The following is a 16,874-nucleotide window of genomic DNA, read 5'->3' as shown; positions in this document are numbered from 1 at the left end:
GTGGTGGGTGTGTGGAACGAGCTGCCACATGAGGTAGTTGAGGCAGGGACTATTGCAAAGTTTAAGAAAGATTTGGACAGGTGCATGGATAGGTTTAGATGTAGATGGGACATGTTGATCAGTGTGGGCACATTGGGCTGAAGGGCCTGCTTCCACATTGTCTGACTCTATAAAATGTTTCCCATGTGCTGAGGTGTGTATTTTGAACATCTAGAGAAAAGCGTCATCTTTATTCATCCCAAGCACTCCTGACACCAACCTCGGGCATATATCCCAAGGGAGGTCAAAATAAATTCATGTAGTGCACAGTTACAAAAATGATGATATGCATAACAACACCTTTGGTAGTGTTAGATTGTATGTAGCTTTAACCTCTAAAATCACAGCACACAAGCTGGTCCTAAAACTGATTCAGTACTCAAGTATAGACTGTAGTTGAACAGGGAACATAGAACAACGCAGCACAGGGACAGGCCCTTCGGCCCATCTGTCTGGGTTTTTAAGTTTAGTTTAGAGATAGCCCGGCAACAGGCCCTTCAGCCAACCAAGTCCGCACCGACCAGCGATCCCCGCACACCAACACAGTCCTACCCCCACTAGGAACAATTTATCACTTAAACATTTATACCAAGCCGATTAACTTACAAACCTGTACGTCTTTGGAGTGTGGGAGGAAACCGAAGATCTCGGAGAAAACCCACGCAGGTCACGGGGAGAACGTACAAACTCCGTACAGACAGCACCCGTAGTCAGGCGTGAAGGTCTCTCCATAAGGGGGTCCTCCCGCTTTACATCGGGGACCTGGGGTGGAGAGTGTTGCATAAGGCTGTGGCCTGTAACAGGTACTTGAGCCGGTTCACGGTCTCGTCTGCCGCCTGTCGCTTCTGCGGTGAGGAGGAGACCGTGTACCATTTGTATATAGAGTGCGTGAGGTTACAGCCCCTGTTCCAGTATCTGAAGGGGCTGCTCCTCAAGTTCTGGCTCAATTTTAGCCCAACGCTTTTAATTTTTGGGCACCCGGTACAGAGGGGGGAGGGTCAGGAGGGAGGAGGGGGTCTCCCTGTCGGTCTGCTCCTGGGCCTGGCCAAGATGGCCATCCGCGGGTCCAGGCAGCGGGCAGTCGACGGCCTCACAGAAGTCGGCTGCCTACCCCTGTTCCGGGCTTACGTCCGTGCCCGCGTGTCCCTGGAGAGGGAACACGTACACACGGTGTCCACGGGCACTCTGGAGGCCTTCCGGGAACGCTGGTCGCCGCGGGGGGGTGAATGTATTGTTGACAGAGATGGCGGGGTTTTAATGTGATAATTGTTTCATTTGTAAACTGCTGATACAGGCGGCTTTTGTTTGATCACATTTTGCTGAGTATGTTTGTTTGTATGGTTTTTTTTTGGAATAAAACTTTTATATTAAAAAAAAATTAAAAAAATTAAAAAGTAGTCAGGCGTGAACCTGGTGCTGTGAGGCAGTGGCTCCACTGCTACGCCACCGTGCCGCCTCACCGTCCGCCCCACCGTGCCAAACATGACGCCAAGATAACCTAGTCTCATCTGTCTGCATGTGATCCATGAACCCCAAACTATTTAAATAGTATATTAGCAGCAGACAGAGTGGATGTGGAGAGGATGTTTCCACTAGTGGGAGAGTCTAGGACCAGAGGGCACAGCCTCAGAAGAAAACGACGCGCCGTTAGAAAGGAGAAGAGGAGGAATTTCTTTAGTCAGAGGGTGGTGAATCTGTGGAATTTCAAGGCAAAGTCAATGGATATTTTTAAAGCGGATGTTGGCAGATTCTCGACTTATAAGGGCGTCGAAGGTTATGGGGAGAAGGCAGGAGAATGGGGTTTCAAGTGGGAGATAGATCAGCCATGATTGAAAGGCGGCATGGACTCGGTGGGATGAATGGGGTTGCAAGTGAGAGATAGGTCAGCCATGATTGAATGGCGGAGAAGTTCTTCTAATCAAACGGCTGTGCTTAACGTTTTGTTACCCTTCACTCCCTGCTGCAGGCAACCTGTATTTCACCAATGCGTTCCTCACGGAGACCTACATCGAGGTGGTCTGCCTGAACACCAGCTTTCGCAGGGTCCTCATCAAGACCCGCGTGGACCGGCCCAGGCACATTGTGGTCAACCCGAAACTCCGCTACATCTTCTGGGCCGACTACGGGCAGCGCCCCAAGATAGAGCGAGCCTTCCTGGACGGCTCCAACCGGTCGGTGTTGCTGGACGACGGTATCGTCATGCCCCGCGGCCTGACGGTGGACTACAGCAACGACTACATCTACTGGATCGACGACTCCCTGGATCTGATCGCCAGGGTCTCGCCGGACGGCAGCGAGCACCAGATAATCCGCTACGGGAGCCGTTACCCAACCCCACTGGGCATCTGCATCTTTGAGAACACCATGATCTGGGTGGACAGGAACTTGAAGAAGGTGCTCCGAGCCAGCAAAGAGCCCGGGAATGTGGACCGACCGACGGTGATCCGGGACAACCTGAACCTGCTGAGGGACACGGTCATGTTTGACCGTAGCACTCAGCCCACCTCGCCCCACGAGCTCGACGGCAACCCGTGCTTAGACGACCGTGGAGGCTGCGCCCAATTCTGCTTCGCGCTGCCGGGCCTGCGGGAGGCAAAGTGCGGCTGTGCCCACGGCCGACTGGAGGCCGACGGCAGGCAGTGCTCGGTCAGCACCGGCAGCTACCTCATCTACGCCACTGAGACCTCCATCCGCAGCCTCCACCTGGACATCAGTGACCACCGGGCGCCCTTCCCCGCCATCAAGGTGGACCAGACGGCCGTGGCGCTGGACTACGACAGCAGCAACAAGCGCATCTACTTCACCCAGAGCCTCGGCCGCGGCCTCAGCAGAATCAGCTACATCAGTCTGGAAGCAAACCCGGCCTCACCTGTGCAGGTGATAACAGGTGAGCTCTATCACTCCTTCATGCTCCGCGCCCGGCTGCTTGTCGGGTTTATTACTGGCACGCAGTTGTGCAGTTGTGGTCGCCCCCATCACGGGAAGGATGTGGAGAGGCTGCAGAGGAGGTTCACCGCAATGCTGAAACACGGAACTGCAGGTGCTGGTTTATGCCAAAGACAGTCACAAAGTGCGGCCCAGGCAACATCTCTGGAGGACAAAGATGGGTGACGTTTTGGGTCGGGGCACTTCCTCGGACCACAATGCAGCTTGGCTTCGAGAGTTTCAGACGCAGGGAGACGTTGGACTGTTTCCTCTGGAACGTCGGAGGTTGAGGGGAGACTTGACAGGGGTGTGCAGAATTACGAGGGGCTTGGATAGGGCCGACAGTCTGAACTGTACATGCCCAACACTAGAGGCCATAGCTACAAGGTAAAAGGAGTAAAGTTTTATGGAGATGCGTAAGGCAGGTTTTTTACACAAGGGAGTGGGTGGAGGCCTTGAACGCATTACAGGGCATGGTGGTGGAGGCAGATACGATAGTGGTGTTTAAGAGGCTTTTGGATAGGCTCATAGAAGTGCAGGGAATAGAGGGATATGGATCATGTGCAGACGGATGAGATCAGTTCAACTTGGCATCATGTTTGGCACAGACACTGTGGGCCGAAGGGCCTGCTCCTGCGCTGCACTGTTCTATGTTCTATCCAATCAGATCAGACAATACTGTACATGAATACAATCAAGTCAAACTCAAGTACAATAGGTAGAGCCAAGGGGAAGATATGGAGTGCAGAATATAGTTGTCAGCATGGTAGTGCACCGTTGCACAGACAAAGTCCAATGACCGCGATGGGGGTAGAGGTGAATCGGACAGTATCCTAGTGTTCGGGTTGTTTCCCTTAGCTTAGTTTAGAGATACAGCGTGGAAACATGTCCTTTGGCCCATGGAGTGCCTGCCGACCAACGACCAACGTACAAAGGCTGGACCTTTTCATACCTCCAGTTTCCCTCTCCCCTGAAGAAGGATCTCGACCGCACCGATTCCTTTTCTCCAGAGATGCTGCCTGTCCCGCTGAGTTGCTCATACTCATTTTGCGTCTATCTCATCCCGTACACTTGTTCCAGCTGACAAACTAGGGACAATTTACAATCTACAGAGGCCAATCGATCTGCAAACCTGCACGCCTTAGGAATGTGGGAGGAAACCGGAGAACCCGGAGGAAACCCACGTGGTCACCCACGGAAAACATACAAACTCAGTACCGACAGCACCCGTAGTGAGGATCGAACCTGTGTCTGGCGTTGTAATGCAGCCACTTTGCTGGCGGGCCACTGTGCTGCTAACCGTCTGCACTCTCTTTTCTTCTCCCCACTATTGATGGGGCTGCCTCATGCAGCGAGATCGATACTCTGGAATTCCCGAAATATTTCCATCTTACCACCCTTCCATTTCTTTCTCCCGTGAGTTACCCTTATCGAATGTCCATTGTGTGGCCGGGTGATCATTTGGTTCTGTCAGTTCAGGTAAGAAGGTCTGAAGAAGGGTCTCGACCCGAAACGTCACCCATTCCTTCTCTCCCGAGATGCTGCCTGACCTGCTGAGTTACTCCAGCATTTTGTGAATAAATCGATTTGTACCAGCATCTGCAGTTATTTTCTTATACTGTCAGTTCAGGAAGCAATGTTGGTCACTTGTGTACATTAATGACTCCAACAAAATGCAATAGTGGATAGAAGGAATGCATGACGTTTCGGGTTGAAATCCTACTCAAGACTGATGAAGGGTCTCGACCCGAAACATTAGCCGTTCCTTCTATCCAGAGATGCTGCCTGTCCCGCTGAGTTACATTTTGTGTCTAACATCAGTATAAACCAGCATCTGCAGTTCCTTCCTATACAGGTCAGTACCCGCCATGGACTGGGCAGTGTCCACCACTCTCTGTAGAGCCCCTTTGATGGTGGGGAGGTCAGTACCTGTGATGGACCGGGCAGTGTCCACCACTCTCTGTAGGCCCCTTCGATGGTGGGGAGGTCAGTACCTGCCATGGACTGGGCAGTGTCCACCACTCTCTGTAGAGCCCCTTCGATGGTGGGGAGGTCAGTACCTGTGATGGACCGGGCAGTGTCCACCACTCTCTGTAGAGCCCCTTCGATGGTGGGGAGGTCCGTACCTGCGATGGACTCTGCAGCCTCCTTCGTTCCTGTGCATTCGAGTTGCCGAACCAGGCTGTGATGCAACTAATCAACATGCTCTCTACTGTACGCCAGGAGAATTACAATGGAGCATTCATCGATATGCCCAATCTCCTCAATCTGCAGAAGCAATGGTGTTGATGGGATTTCTTGTGATTGTATTATGAGAACTACTGACTATTGTGTCAGAAACAAGTTTGACGAATTCACGTCTTGAATCTAAGTTAATGCTGGTCAATTCTGATCATTTTCCCTCCTGCGATAAATGAGGTTCTAACGCATCTCGAGACAAGAAATACTTCCGATTAAGGTATTTATTCACAAAATGCTGGAGTAACTCAGCAGGTCAGGCAGCATCTCGGGAGAGAAGGAATGGGTGACGTTTCGGATCGAGACCCTTCTTCAGTCTGAAGAAGGGTCTCGACCCGAAACGTCACCCATTCCTTCTCTCCCGAGATGCTGCCTGACCTGCTGAGTTACTCCAGCATTTTGTGAATAAATACCTTCGATTTGTACCAGCATCTGCAGTTATTTTCTTATAAATACTTCCGATTAACTAGTTTAGATATTTGTTAACTTAATGCCAGTCGCTGGACAAGAAAACGTCTTGTTAACTGGTTTAGATATCAATGCCCGTGCATCGCTGTAATGCCTGTCGATGTTGATCCCCAGGGCTGAGTTCTCCCGATGGGATTGCCTTTGACTGGATTAACAGGAGGATTTACTACAGTGACTACCTGAACCAGACCATCAACTCAGTCAGTGTCAATGGCAGTGAGCGAACAGTCATTGCCAACGTGGCCAGGCCCAGAGCCATTGTCCTGGATCCATGCAGAGGGTAAGCTCCATCACATCGTGCGTTAGTGCGCCATTAACCCATTCCCACCACAACCTAAGCCGATAAACTCCAATCTTTTTGCCATGGGGAAAGTCGTCATTAAGCTGGACATAGTGCAGAGAAGGTTTTTAAACGAGGATGTTGCCGTGATTGGAGTGCCTGAGCTTTAGGGAGAGGTTGGGCAGGTTTTATCCATTGGTGTTCTGATAGGGGTGTATAAAATCACGAGGGGGACAGACAATGTAAAATGTCTTTCACCCAGAGTAGGGGAATCAACAAACCAGAGAACACAGGTACGTGCTTTCAAACGTTGGTATCTTCATGCCTGGTGCGAGAGGGGTGAGGAGAGACTAGTCTTTCATTATGTTCCTGAGGCTGTGTGAAATGTAGATGGAGTCAGTGGTGGGGAGCCTGGTTTGTGAGATGGACAACTCACAACTACATCTACAACTCACTGCAGTGCCCGGCGGTCTTGGGCAGAGCAGTTGCCAAACCAAGCGGTGGTACATCCAGACATGATGCTTTCAATGGTGCATCTGTAGAAGTTGGTAAGAATCACTTGAAACATGCCAAATTTCCATTACTCTTTCAAGGAAGTCGAGTTTAGATACAAAATGCTGGAATAACTCAGCGGGACAGGCAGCATCTCTGCATAGAAGGAATGGGTGACGTTTCGGGTCGAGACCCTTCTTCAGATTGAGGGTCAGGTGAGAGGGAAGACACAGAGATAAGGATGCGTAAGGAGTGAAAACGCGATATCAAAGGAGATAAAGCTCGAGAAAGATCGAGTTTCGATCGAGACCCTTCTGCTTTCTGAATGGCAGCACCAATGTGGTTGGAGCAGGACAAATTGCTGGTGGTATTTCAGTCTATGAACTTGCAGCAACTCTCCTGTTGCACCATTGACACAGACATGTACACCGTCTCGCTTCCTGAAGTCGATGGTCAAAGCCCTTGGTTTTGCCGAGATAGAGGGAGAGGTAGTTGTCCCCTCACCATGTGTTACGAAGGTCTCTATCTCTTTCCAGCTCTCTGTCTTATCATTGTTTGAGATCTGGCCCACTGCAGCCGTGCCATCTGCAACTTGCAAATGGGAGTGGGAGCAGAATTGGTCCGTACACTCTTGTTTCCAGTGGGAGTGTAAGATGGGACCGAGAACATATCCTCATGGGGGTGTCAAGGACCATTGTGGAGGATGTGTTGTCACCAATCCTGAACACGGTCTGTGGGTCGGAAGGGCAAGGATTGAGTGGTACAGGGGGCTGCTGAGCCCTACCTTCAAGGGTTTGGAGATGGGTTTGGATGGGGTTATCACAATCACAATCACAACCACAATCATGCTTTATTAGCCAAGTATGTTTTGCACCATACGAGGAATTCCATTTGCCACACAGTCATGACAATAAAAAGCAACAGGACACACAAGATACATTTTAACATGGACATCCACCACAGTGACTCCTCCACATTCCTCACTGTGATGGAAGGCGAAAACAAGTTCAATCTCTTCCCTTCTTTGTCCCCCAGCGGTGTGGAAAGTGGAGCTTCAGTCACAAGTTCATAACTCACAGGAGCGGAATTAGGCCACTCGGCCCATCGAGTCTTCTCCGCCCAATCAATCACGGCTGACCTATCTTTCCCTCTCAACCCCTTTCTCCATGCCAGTGGAGGGAGTCTGACGTGGGTGTCCTTGTTATCCAGGTGACCCAGGGAGTAGTGTCGGGGCAGGGAGACGGTGTCTGCAGGGTCCTGTTGTGGCGGTAGGCAAACTGCAGTCAATAGTCAATTTATTTGTCACATACACATAAATGTGCAGTGAAATGAAAGATTACCTGCAGTTCAACAATAAGAACAATAAGAATAATCAATAAAAATGCAATAACACACACAATCATAAACCAACACCAAACAAAAGAAACATCCATCACAGTGAGTCTCCTCCAGTCACCTCCTCACTGTGATGGAAGGCCAGAATGTCTTTTCTCTTCCCCTGCCGTCTTCTCCCGCGGTCAGGCTGTAGGAGTTGCCACGTCGGGGCTCCCGACATTGAAGCCCCCGCCGGACGTCGGGCCGACCCAAGCAGTGGGAACGGAGACACGACACAGAAACAAAGGTTGGGTCTCCATTCGGGAGAGACAATGTTACAGTTCCCACCCACCCCCCCCCCCCCCACATAACACACAACCGCAAACACTACATCATATCTGAACTACAATTAAGACAAAAACAACACAAAAGACAAACGGACTGCAGGCAAGCCGCAGCTACGATGGCAGCGCTGGTTCCTCCTCCAATTAAGGATGGAGGTTAAGGATGTCCGGGAGGTTGGAGTTGATGTGCGCCATCAGCAGCCTCTGGAGGCACTCCAGGGTTCAGCATAGTCACGCTCACCCTGATGGAGATATTCTTCTTGCAGGTACATGTTTTGGACCGATTGGGGAAGCACTCCTAAAATAGAGCGAGCAACACTGGGCGGAAGCTTTCGCTTGGCCATCATCAACAGCAGCCTGGTCTGGCCGAATGGCCTGACAATGGACTATGACGAACAGAAGCTCTACTGGGCCGATGCCTCTCTGTACGTTTACCTTTACATCTCTACTGTCCAGCTATTGAAGGATTTGCAGACAAGGCAGGGCAGTTTCAGATATGCAGGCCCTACAGGGCTTCCGGGGGGGGGGGGGGTGTTTACATTCCACCTTTCCCAATCCCGAATGAAAGATGAGGTTTGAGGCAGAGTTAAAGTCAATGCATGCATTTTGGATACGTAGCTGGAATGTGGTGGGGCCAAGGCAAGTCATAGACTGAGCAATAAACAAAACGCTGGAGGAACTCAGTGCCTCGGGCAGCATTGGCGGAGAGAAGGAACGGACAGGCGATGTTTCGGGTCGGTCGGGTCGAGACTGAAGAAGGGTCTCGACCCGAACCGTCACCTCTTCCTTCTCTTCAGAGATGCTGCCTGTCCCACTGGGTTATTCTAGCATTTTGTGTCTAGTTTCGAGTTGGGGCCCTTCATCATACTCAAGTTATAGATTGCTGTCTGCCTTCGGGGGAAGATACATCTGCCATAGTGCTATCAATGGTGAACACCTGGGCAGAAAGATGAAGGGTTAAGAATATATAAGAAAATAACTGCAGATGCTGGTACAAATCGATTTATTCACAAAATGCTGGAGTAACTCAGCAGGTCAGGCAGCATCTCGGGAGAGAAGGAATGGGTGACGTTTCAGGTCGAGACCCTTCTTCAGATTGATCTTCAGTCTGAAGAAGGGTCTCGACCCGAAACATCACCCATTCCTTCTCTCCCGAGATGCTGCCTGACTTGCTGAGTTACTCCAGCATTTTGTGAATAAAAGGGTTAAGAATATCCTTATAATGATGAGTAGTGAGTGTGGAGAATTATAAATCATTGCCACAGATTTGCTAGATTATTTGACAGTATTATTTAGTGTTGCAACAAATACAACCAGCGATAAATGTTAAAGCAATTTAGAGATACATCACGGAAACAGGCCATTCGGCCCACCGAACCCACGACCAGTGATTGCCCGCACACTAGTTCTATCCTACACACACAGGAGAATTTGCAGAAGGCAATTAACCGACAAAAGCCGCGAGTCCTTGGAGTGTGGAGAGGAAACGGTAGCGCAGCGGTAGAGTTGCTGCTTTACAGCGAATGCAGCGCCGGAGACTCAGGTTCGATCCTGACTACGGGTGCTGCACTGTAAGGAGTTTGTACGTTCTCCCCGTGACCTGCGTGGGTTTTCTCCGAGATCTTCGGTTTCCTCCCGCACTCCAAAGGCGTACAGGTATGTAGATTAATTAACTGGGTAAATGTAAATGTAAAAATTGTCCCTAGTGTGTGTAGGATAGTGTTAGTGTGTGGGGATCACTGGGCGGTGCGGACTTGGTGGGCCGAAAAGGCCTGTTTCCGCGCTGTATCTGAAATATGAAAAATAATAAATATGAAAAATATGAAAATATGAAACTGCAGCAACCAGAACAAAATCCAAGCAGTCACAGGGAGAACGTACAAACTGCGTACAGACAGTACCCGCAGTCAGGATCAAACCCGGGTCTCTGGGGCTGTGAGGCAGCAACTCTACCGCTGCACCACCCCATCCTGCGATTTATGTTTCTGTGCTTTAGTTAAATATTTTAAATTGCATCTCCAATGTTTTCTGTGGGTTCATTGTTCCCAATGTTGGGGGAGTCCAGAACAAGGGGCCACAGTTTGAGAATAAGGGGTAGGCCATTTAGAACGGAGATGAGGAAGAACTTTTTCAGTCAGAGAGTGGTGAAGGTGTGGAATTCTCTGCCTCAGAGGGCAGTGGAGGCCAGTTCGTTGGATGCTTTCAAGAGAGAGCTGGATAGAGCTCTTAAGGATAGCGGAGTGAGGGGGTATGGGGAGAAGGCAGGAACGGGGTACTGATTGAGAGTGATCAGCCATGATCGCATTGAATGGCGGTGCTGGCTCGAAGGGCTGAATGGCCTACTCCTGCACCTATTGTCTATTGTCTATTGTCTATTGTTTGCGAACCTCCCAAAGTCATACCACTTATCTGAGAGCTGTTTGAGAAATGCTTTTCTGAGCCTAATCTAAATTAAAAACCTAATCTGAGCAAAAGATATTCTTGCCCTAATCTAAGGAAAGACATCCTTGCCATAGAGGGAGTACAGAGAAGGTTCACCAGATTGATCCCTGGGATGGCAGGACTTTCATATGAAGAAAGACTGGATAGACTCGGCTTATACTCGCTGGAATTTAGAAGATTGAGGGGGGATCTTATAGAAACTTACAAAATTCTTAAGGGGTTGGACAGGCTAGATGCAGGAAGATTGTTCCCGATGTTGGGGAAGTCCAGAACGAGGGGTCACAGTTTAAGGATAAGGGGGAAGTCTTTTAGGACCGAGATGAGAAAGTTTTTTTTCACACAGAGAGTGGTGAATCTGTGGAATTCTCTGCCACAGAGGGTAGTTGAGGCCAGTTCATTGGCTATATTTAAGAGGGAGTTAGATGTGGCCCTTGTGGCTAAAGGGATCAGGGGGTATGGAGAGAAGGCAGGTACGGGATACTGAGTTGGATGATCAGCCATGATCATATTGAATGGCGGTGCAGGCTCGAAGGGCCGAATGGCCTACTCCTGCACCTATTTTCTATGTTTCTATGTTTCTATGATATTTTATTTCAGACGTAAGATTGAGCGGAGTAGTCTGACGGGTGCCGACCGCGAGGTGATCGTCGGCACTGCAATCTACCCGTTTGCGGTCAGCATCCACGATGAATACCTCTACTGGACAGACTGGAACACACGAAGCATCTACCGGGTCAACAAGTACGATGGGTCTGACCAGGCTGTGATGGTTCAAAACCTTCCCGATCGCCCGATGGACATCCATGTCATGTCAGAAGCAAAGCAGCATCAGTGCAGTAATCCCTGCGATCAGTTCAATGGGGGCTGCAGCCACATCTGCTCCATAGGTACCAACCATGCATTGTGAAAGTCTTGCATCGTTAACGTCCCTGTAGATAACAACCGTCCATCAGTAATGGCTGTAATCCTTAATGTCTCTTCACGATCAACTATCCATAGAAACATAGAAACATAGAAAATAGGTGCAGGAGGAGGCCATTTGGCCCTTCGAGCCAGCACCGCCATTCATAGTGATCATGGCTGATCATCCACAATCAGTAACCCGTGCCTGCCTTCTCCACATATCCCTTGATTCCACTACCCCCTAGAGCTCTATCAAACTCTATCTTAAATTCATCCAGTGAATTGGCCTCCACTGCCCTCTGTGGCAGAGAATTCCACAAATTCACAACTCTCTGGGTGAAAAAGTTTTTTCTCACCTCAGTTTTAAATGGCCTCCCCTTTATTCTTGGACTGTGTCCCCTGGTTCTGGACTCCCCCAACATTGGGAACATTTTTCCTGCATCTAGCTTGTCCAGTCCTTTTTATAATTTTATGCGTTTCTATAAGATCCCCTCTCATCCGTCTAAATTCCTGGGAATACAAGCCCAGCCTTTCCAATCTTTCCTCGTATGACAGTCCCGCCATCCCGGGGATTCACCTGGTGAACCTACGCTGCACTGCCTCAATAGCAAGGACGTCCTTCCTCAAATTAGGAGACCACAACTGCACCCAATACTCCAGGTGCTGTCTCACCAGGATCCTATACAACTGCAGAAGGACCTCTTTACTCCTATACTGTCCACTGTCAAAGTCTTTCATTGTTAATGTCCCCATAGGTATCAACTATCCATCATTAGTCTTTAAGGGTCAATGCCTACATAGGTAGAACCATGTACCATTAAAGTGTTTAATCATTAATGTCTCTATAGGCAACAACCATCCATCTTTAATGGCTTTAATCATTGATGTCACTGAATGATGATATTGAATGACACTTTGTTTATTTATTTATTTATTATCACATGTGACATGTTGCAGTGGGATTCTTTGTTTTTCATGCACAAGGTATGCAAAGAGTTGCCACATAAAGGGCGATGACAAAGTTACAAAGTATTCCATTTTAACACAAAGTATTTCATTTGTGGTCCCCTTAGTTTTCGGTTGTCTCCCCACAAAGGGTCCTCCTTTGCTCTCCCCCTCTGTAGGTACAACCACGCATTGTTAAAAGTCTATGATTAACATCTCTAGAGGTATCAACTATCCTTTGTCCCGCCCCCCTGACATCAGTCTGAAGAAGGGTCTCGACCCGAAACGTCACCCCATTTCTTCTCTCCTGAGATGCTGCCTGTCCTGCTGTGTTACCCCAGCATTTTGTGAAATAAATACCTTCGATTTGTACCAGCATCTGCAGTTATTTTCTTACTCAACTATCCATCGTTAATTTCTTCAATCGTTAAACCATAGGATCAACCATCCATCATTAAAGTCTTTAATTGTTAATGTCTCCATAGGTGTCAACTCTTCATTATTAAAATATTTTATTGTTAATGCCCCTATAGGTACAACCATGCATTATTAAAGTCTGTAATTGTTAAGGTCTCTATAGGTATAACCATTCATTGATAAAGTCATGAAGTCGTAGAGAGTCAGTATGGAAATAGGCCCTTCAGCCCAACTTGCCCACGCTGACCAACATACCACAACTACACTAGTCCCACCAGCCTGCATTTGCCCCTTATCCCTCTAAACCTTTCCTCACCATGTACTTGTCCAAATGTCTTTTAAACATTGTGATAGTACCTGCCTCAATACTTCCTCTGGCAGTTTGTTCCATATACCTACCACCCTTTGTGTGAAAAGATGTTGTTCCTCCGGTCCCTATTAAATCTATTCCCCCCTCGCCTTACACCCATGTCCTCAAGCCCTTGCTTAGTCAACAGGAAGAACGTACAAACTCCGTGCAGACAGCACCCACAGTCAGGATTGAACCCGGGTCCCTGGCGCGGTGAGACAGCAACTCTATCACTGCACCATTCTGCCCCAATTTTAAAAGATTAGGAAGAAATGTTAAAAAAATCCCTCTGTCATCTGTGAGGAGAAACTGCATCCTGCTTTGGCTTCTCAGTGGATTAGCTTTAGGTTTGGGTTCATGCAGCTATTCTGGATTTCGCTGCAAGAGGAAATACTCTATCTACATTTACCACATCAGATTGCCGTGTCAATTAGAAAAGTGTGATTCGTTGTACGATGCGAAGACTGTTTACGCGAAGTTAAATCGAGATACTTTAGTTTAGTTTAGAGATTCAGCGTGGAAGTAGGCCTTTCAGCCCATTGAGTCCGCACCGACCAGCGATCCCCGCACACTAGTGCTATCCTACACACTGAGGACAATTTATGTAAGCCAATTAAACTACAAACCCGCACGTACGTCATAGGAATGTGGGAGGGAACTGGACAACCCTGAGAAAACCTTCGCTGGTCACAGGGAGAACGTCCAAACTCCGTACAGACAATACCCATAGTCAGGATCCAACTTGGTTCTCTGGCGCTGTGAGGTAGCAATTCTACCGCTGCGCCACTGTGCCGCACCATAATTATGCAAGAGAAAACACACTTTGGCCAAACAGCATGCATAAATCCAGTGCCTTTCATTTTAATTGATGCTTTTAAATCCTGAAATGACTATTTTCCAGTTTGTCTGTTGCAATGCACATTTGTATCTCACACCTGCCAAATGGTATTAGATGGCTTTGTGGAGAGAATAGGTACCTAGATATAGATAAGGTGGCACCGTGGCACAGCAGTAGAGTTGCTGCCTCACAGCGTTTGCAGCACCAGAGATACAGGTTCGATCCCAACTACGGGTGCTGTCTGTGGGGAGTGTGTACGTTCTCCCCGTGACCACATGGGTTTTCTCCAAGGTCTTCGGTTTTGTCCCACACTCCAAAGATGTACAGATTTGTAGGTTAATTGGCTTGGGTTTGAAGGTTAATTGACTTGGTATAAGTGTAAATTGTCCCTAGTGTATGTAGGATAGTGTTAATGTGCGGGGATCGCTGGTCGGCGCGGACTCAGTGGGCCAAAGGGCCTGTTTGCGCGCTGTATCTCTAAACTAAACGAAGCCCGGAGAGATGTTTCCATCGTAGTTTGACTCAGTTGATTGCAGTGACAATGGTCTGTGGCGACGGTGGCTGACTGATGTGCTGTGATGTGATGTGTTCCAGGGCCCCATGGCCCAGAGTGCCAGTGCCCTGCCCACGATAACTGGCGCCTAGTCAACAACAACAAAGACTGCATCCCCGCGGAGACTGATGTCTGTGGCACCGGCTACTTCACCTGCTTGAACGGCCACTGTATCCTGGAGAGGTGGAAGTGTGACGCGGACAACGACTGCGGAGATCAGAGCGATGAGTTGGAAAGGCTGTGCGGTAAGATCCCGATTACTCTCCGCAAACTCTGCCAGTGGTATAATGTCATGGAGTGCCACAGGCCGGTGACACTGGCAGTGGTCAAAATAATTGGTCAAAGACCAGCTCTGCTGAAATCAGGGTGGAGATTTGAATAATTTGCAATTGTCAAACTAATTCATAAAAGATAATTTCTACCTAAATCAGAGTGAAAATTTGAATAACATCATTTTAATGCATAAAGGATGATAGTATTATTTATCAGCTAAAGGCTTGGGCCACTCTTAGATGTCATACCACAGATTTAAATGATTGTCACTGACAGTCAGTGACGCAGTACAAGGCTGTTCGGCCCACCCGCTCCATACTAGCTCGCCGCTGCTGAGTATCCATTGCTGAGGCTCCTGTAATATTCCGCTTGGGTAGCTTACACCCCAGCTGTAAGAACATTGACTTCTCTAACTCCAAATGGCCCTTGCTTTCCCTCCCTCTCCATACCCTCCCCCTTCCCAGTTCTCCCTCCAGTCTTGCTGTCTCCGACTACATTCTATCTTTGTCCCGCCTCCTCCCCTGACATCAGTCTGAAGAAGGATGTCCACCCGAAAAGTCACCCATTCCTTCTCTCCAGAGATGCCGCCTGACCCGCTGAGTTACTCCAACATTGCGTGTCTACCTCCTGTCATCACACTTCCATTTCCCTCATCCATTCGCTCTACGGGTAGGATGGAGCACTCTAAAGACTTATTTCTCTATCAGAACACGAACGAAACGACTATGTTCCAGTTTTTTAAAACAGTGCAATTATATTCGCAGAAAATAATATTTTGAAACTCCCCTTTTCTCTCCTGATCAGTTCTTTATTCATCACCTCACCATCAAACCCTTTCCGAGGTTTAAAAGGTGACAAATCAGCAGGTCCTTGAACTAACTCCAGATACAGGAGTTAGTCTTTTCAAATATCCCTTTGTATCTTTAGATGACCAAGTCTATTAATTCAAGAGAGTCGAAAGTATTTTATTGTCATATGACCCAAAACAAAACAGTTAAGTCTGAAGAAGGGTCTTGACCCGAAACGTCAGCCATTCCTTCTATCCAGAGATGCTGCCTGACCCGCTGAGTTACTCCAGCATTTTGTGTCTATCTTCGGTGTAAACCAGCATCTGCAGTTCCTTCCGGCTCAAAACAATTAAGTTATTACTTGCAGCAGCACAAGAGGTTGTAAAGATTTAGTTTAGTTTGTTTAATTGGATTTATTTATTATTGTCACGTGTACCGAGGTACAGTGCAAAGCTTTTGATTGTGGGCAATCTAGTCAAGGAAAGACTGTACAATCGAGCCATCCACAGTGCACAGATTAAAGATAGAGGGCGCAACATTTAGTGCAAGATACCATACCCGACGAAGGATGTGCTGGCCCTGGAGAGGGTCCAGAGGAGGTTTACAAGAACGATCCCAGGAATGAGTGGGTTAACCTATGATGAGCGTTTGTCGACACTGGGCCTGTACTCGCTGGAGTTTAGACGGATGAGGGGTGACCTCATTGAAACGTACTGAATAGTGAAAGGCCTGGATCGAGTGGATGTGGAGAGGATGTTTCCACTAGTGGGGGAATCTAGGACGAGAGGTCACAGCCTCAGAATTAAAGGACGTTCCTTTAGGAAGGAGATGAGAAGGAATTTCTTTGGTCAGAGGGTGGTGAATCTGTGGAATTCATTGCCACAGACGGCTGTGGAGGCCAAGTCAGTGGATATTTTTAAAGCAGAAATAGATAGTCTTGATTAGTACGGGTGTCAGGGTGTATGGGGAGAAGGCAGGAGTAACTCGGCGGGTCAGACAGCGTCTCTGGAGAAAAGGAACAGGTGACGTTTCAGGTTGAAACTTGATTAGTACGGGTGTATGGGGAGAAGGCAGGAGAATGGGGTTAGGAGGGAGAGATAGATCAACCATAATTGAATGGTGGAGTATTTTTGATGGGCCGAATGGCCTAATTTTGCTCCTATTACTTATAACCTTATGTAACATTGAAATGCTATGGGGTGAATATAAAAGGACTCTATGATAGGGAGTTCTGGAGAGAATATCTTCCCTCTCAGATGAAATGGA

The 16,874-nt window shown here is 48.4% G+C and overlaps 1 protein-coding gene across 1 annotated transcript in view; it reads left to right on the top strand.

Annotated features, from left to right (window-relative positions):
- lrp2a (low density lipoprotein receptor-related protein 2a) overlaps nt 1–16,874 on the top strand; it is a 210,335-nt gene that overhangs the window by 89,651 nt on the left and 103,810 nt on the right. Inside the window, exons 38-42 of the mRNA XM_078404632.1 lie at nt 2,006–2,926; nt 5,785–5,950; nt 8,367–8,525; nt 11,140–11,429; nt 14,589–14,792. Of these exons, the coding sequence (XP_078260758.1) occupies nt 2,006–2,926; nt 5,785–5,950; nt 8,367–8,525; nt 11,140–11,429; nt 14,589–14,792 (1,740 nt within the window). The remainder of the gene's footprint in view (nt 1–2,005; nt 2,927–5,784; nt 5,951–8,366; nt 8,526–11,139; nt 11,430–14,588; nt 14,793–16,874) is intronic.

The sequence above is a fragment of the Rhinoraja longicauda genome, chromosome 8 (assembly GCF_053455715.1).
Source record: "Rhinoraja longicauda isolate Sanriku21f chromosome 8, sRhiLon1.1, whole genome shotgun sequence".
Classification (NCBI taxonomy): domain Eukaryota; kingdom Metazoa; phylum Chordata; class Chondrichthyes; order Rajiformes; family Arhynchobatidae; genus Rhinoraja; species Rhinoraja longicauda.
This window is presented reverse-complemented; position numbering and strand designations above follow the sequence as displayed.